The 3,089-nt window shown below is 28.8% G+C and overlaps 1 protein-coding gene across 1 annotated transcript; it reads left to right on the top strand.

Moving 5' to 3' along the window:
• Positions 1-48: 48 nt before the first annotated feature.
• On the top strand, positions 49-257 carry LOAG_14048 (hypothetical protein; the record flags this gene model as incomplete). The annotated part of the gene is made up of 1 exon (XM_003149550.1): positions 49-257. A coding segment is annotated over one exon (207 nt), but the record flags the coding sequence as incomplete, so codon positions are not given.
• Between the last annotated feature and the right edge of the window lie 2,832 nt (positions 258-3,089).

Genomic DNA, 3,089 nt, shown 5'->3' with positions numbered 1-3,089 from the left:
TACATTCGAACTTATCAATTTCAATCCTTACAAAAAAAAAAGAAAACGATGATATTATTACCATCATTATTTACTGCTACAACTTTCCTTGTTGTACATCGATTTATCATTAATTTTACTGATTTACCGTATTCTAATGAGCTACATTATCCATATACAAATCAATTTATTCACATCAGTCGACAAATTTCGGATGCCCTTCAGGCTATTTTAGCAACATTACCTGGCCAACACAATATTTCCATTATTGATTACAGGTTTTTCAATTTATTTATTAATTACTTTTTATTAATTTTTCATGCATAAAATATCGCATTTAAATTTGTTCACTATGTTCTTTTATTAAATGGTTTTCTTTTTTTAAACTTAGCTTAGCGGAACTCTTGTATTTGTGTCCGGGAAGATTCTATTCATGTAAGCATTTATGTGAAGCTTATCTACTGATAAAATTTGCAAAACACATCACTTTACGATTTGCATATTAAAAGTCAGCAAATCTCTACCGAACCATTCTAGAAAACATAAGCGTAAATAATATATTCGGTATCAAAAAGTAAACCGGAAAGCACTGTACCTGTGAAATTTTTGTTGAAGTATGAAATTTCATTGTCCCTTCCTCCTACATTTTTCATTATTTATTAATTGTAGCTGAAGAAGGCGGAAAGTACACCGAAGAAAGGTCAGCAAGAGTTTAACAATCTTGTATCCTCATCATTTGCTAAAAAGCGAAGCAAAAAATTTTCTCAGTGGGAGAAACTACACTGTTATTCATTAAGGATAATCCATAAAGGTACATTTTAATTTTATTTATTTAGAATGTTCTCTGTATGTGCAATAAGCAGATATTGGATTATATAATTGGCTAAGCAGGAAAGTCAAATTACTAGTTCAGCAAATTTTTTCCTTCAATTTCCTCGTTGTTGAGCAATAATTAGTTATTCACGTGTAAACGCACGTGTAGTTCAGACTTTTTTCTAAAAAGTAAAGAAGTTTAGAAAAGTAGTTTCTGGAAAGACAGAAATTGAATCTACAGGTTCGTTTCATAAATATAAGTTTTGAGGCTTTTTTTTCAGAAATAAGGAAGGTAAATATACTGTAAAAGCAAAGGTCGATGTTCCGTGATGAATAAAGCTGCATTCTACTCGCTTTTAGGAAAGTACTAGTTGCCTTGATAGATTACACTTGTCAGATATTTTATCTGCTTGCACCGAAATAGGTTTCTGATAACATTTTACTTTTCGGGAAATTTTATGGTTAAATAAATGGTAAATAAGCAGTCTTAATGAAAAATGACAGTATATCCATTGTGGTAAACGTAATTTTAAGATTGCAAACATTGCCAATAATTTAATTTTTGAAAAATTCTGCGAGAAAAAAAAGGAAACGGAAAAGAAGGTAAAAAGATTCGAATTAGAGTAAGCATGTCAATGATGGTATTCTTGCTATTTCTGTACTTTTACTTCCAAAAGACAGGAAATAACTTCCCAGTTCGTCGTGTGGGCGCTCAGCATTTCTTTTACATATAATTCCATTCAATATTTCGCGAGTTTTGTTAAATTTTTAGTAATTCAACACAAAACAGTGTAAGACTATCAATTATTTTAAAATAAACACCACTTTATTTTTATACTTTCATTTAGATGATTTATAGATTATGAATGGGTTTTCATGCTGATGTATTTTGTTTATGTCACGTTATTACATTTCATAACTTATCTTAGCTTAGTATTCATAATTAATGCATGATTTCCGATTTATTGATCAATCATATACTGTTTATAATTTTGATTATTTACTATTAGTTCAAAACCTTATGCAGCAAATTATCATCAGAGAAATTTATTATTGCCGAAAACAGTTTATCTTGGTAACTGGAGATATGAGAAGTTAGCAAAGTTTTGATTTGATTTTCTTAATTGTACCAGAGCAGACAATTGCTCCTTTTTTTCTCATAGTTCACTGACGTGCCTTAACATTTTAATGGAATTGTAAACGAACAAAGATCGCTTTTTCTTCAATTAATAAATCAGAAAATCTTTATTCGCTGAAGACTCTATTACCCAGCATCCGACTTTTATCTGTTCCTTTTAATTTGCTTTTTAAATAATTCCTACGGAAGTTGGTTCGCGTTCAAAAACTTTGAATCATAAATTTAGCATCCCTTTTGTGTGTTTACCTTTGGATTTGCTGGCATTTCTGTCACATCATTACAATCATTACCCATACATAATTGCGAAACAAAAGGTTTGTCGCATCATACTCACTTTTATTATCATTATCATCTGGCATCAGAATTGATTAAATTCTCACTGTTAATACAGCAATAACTAAATATCAAGCTTAACATTAATCTTACTTTTTGAAAACTTGTCTCTTTCAAACTGATGCAACGTAGCTTTAATAAAGTGATTTACAATAAGATCAATATCGCTGTTAATGGAAACCTATAATAAATGATATCCAGATATTTTGCGTGCTTTATCATTTCCTTCTGAAATTTACCAATAAGCCACAAAATGCTCACTTTGAAATATTAAGTAAAAGTAGTATTTGTTATTTTTAATATAAATAATATCTATTTTACAAATTACAACGTTATTTATTTTTAATACTATTTGCTTAAATGTCTTTTCCTTTTTAACTTGCACTCATATGATTTTATTCCCGTTTTTTCTAAGAGTTTCGCGTTAATAAGCGCCAATGAGATTTATTTCAACAATGACCCTAAATGCTGGAAAAAATAACAGTCCATTGGCTCATTAAAAGAATCATTGACTGCGCATCCGAAACATAAATTATTTTGAAGGAAAAACAGGTTCAGTTCAGTCTTTTTTTATTGAATTCAAGATGCACACATGATGTAAAAATGTATGAAAATACATTTGGTGTATTTAATTTTTGTCCTCTCTTTAGGAAATAAGTTCGAATAAATTTCAAAAGTAGATAAATTCATCTCATACCTAACGTTTGTGACAAGAACTTTTATTAGTGGAGAACTAATATTATGGTACAAGAAAGTTTAATTTTATATATATATATATATATATAAGTTATATATATATATATATATATATATATATATATATATA

The sequence above is a fragment of the Loa loa genome (assembly GCF_000183805.2).
Source record: "Loa loa unplaced genomic scaffold supercont3.113, whole genome shotgun sequence".
Classification (NCBI taxonomy): Eukaryota; Metazoa; Nematoda; class Chromadorea; order Rhabditida; family Onchocercidae; genus Loa; species Loa loa.
The sequence above is the reverse complement of the archived record's forward strand: the minus strand, read 5'-3'. Positions and strand labels throughout refer to the sequence as shown.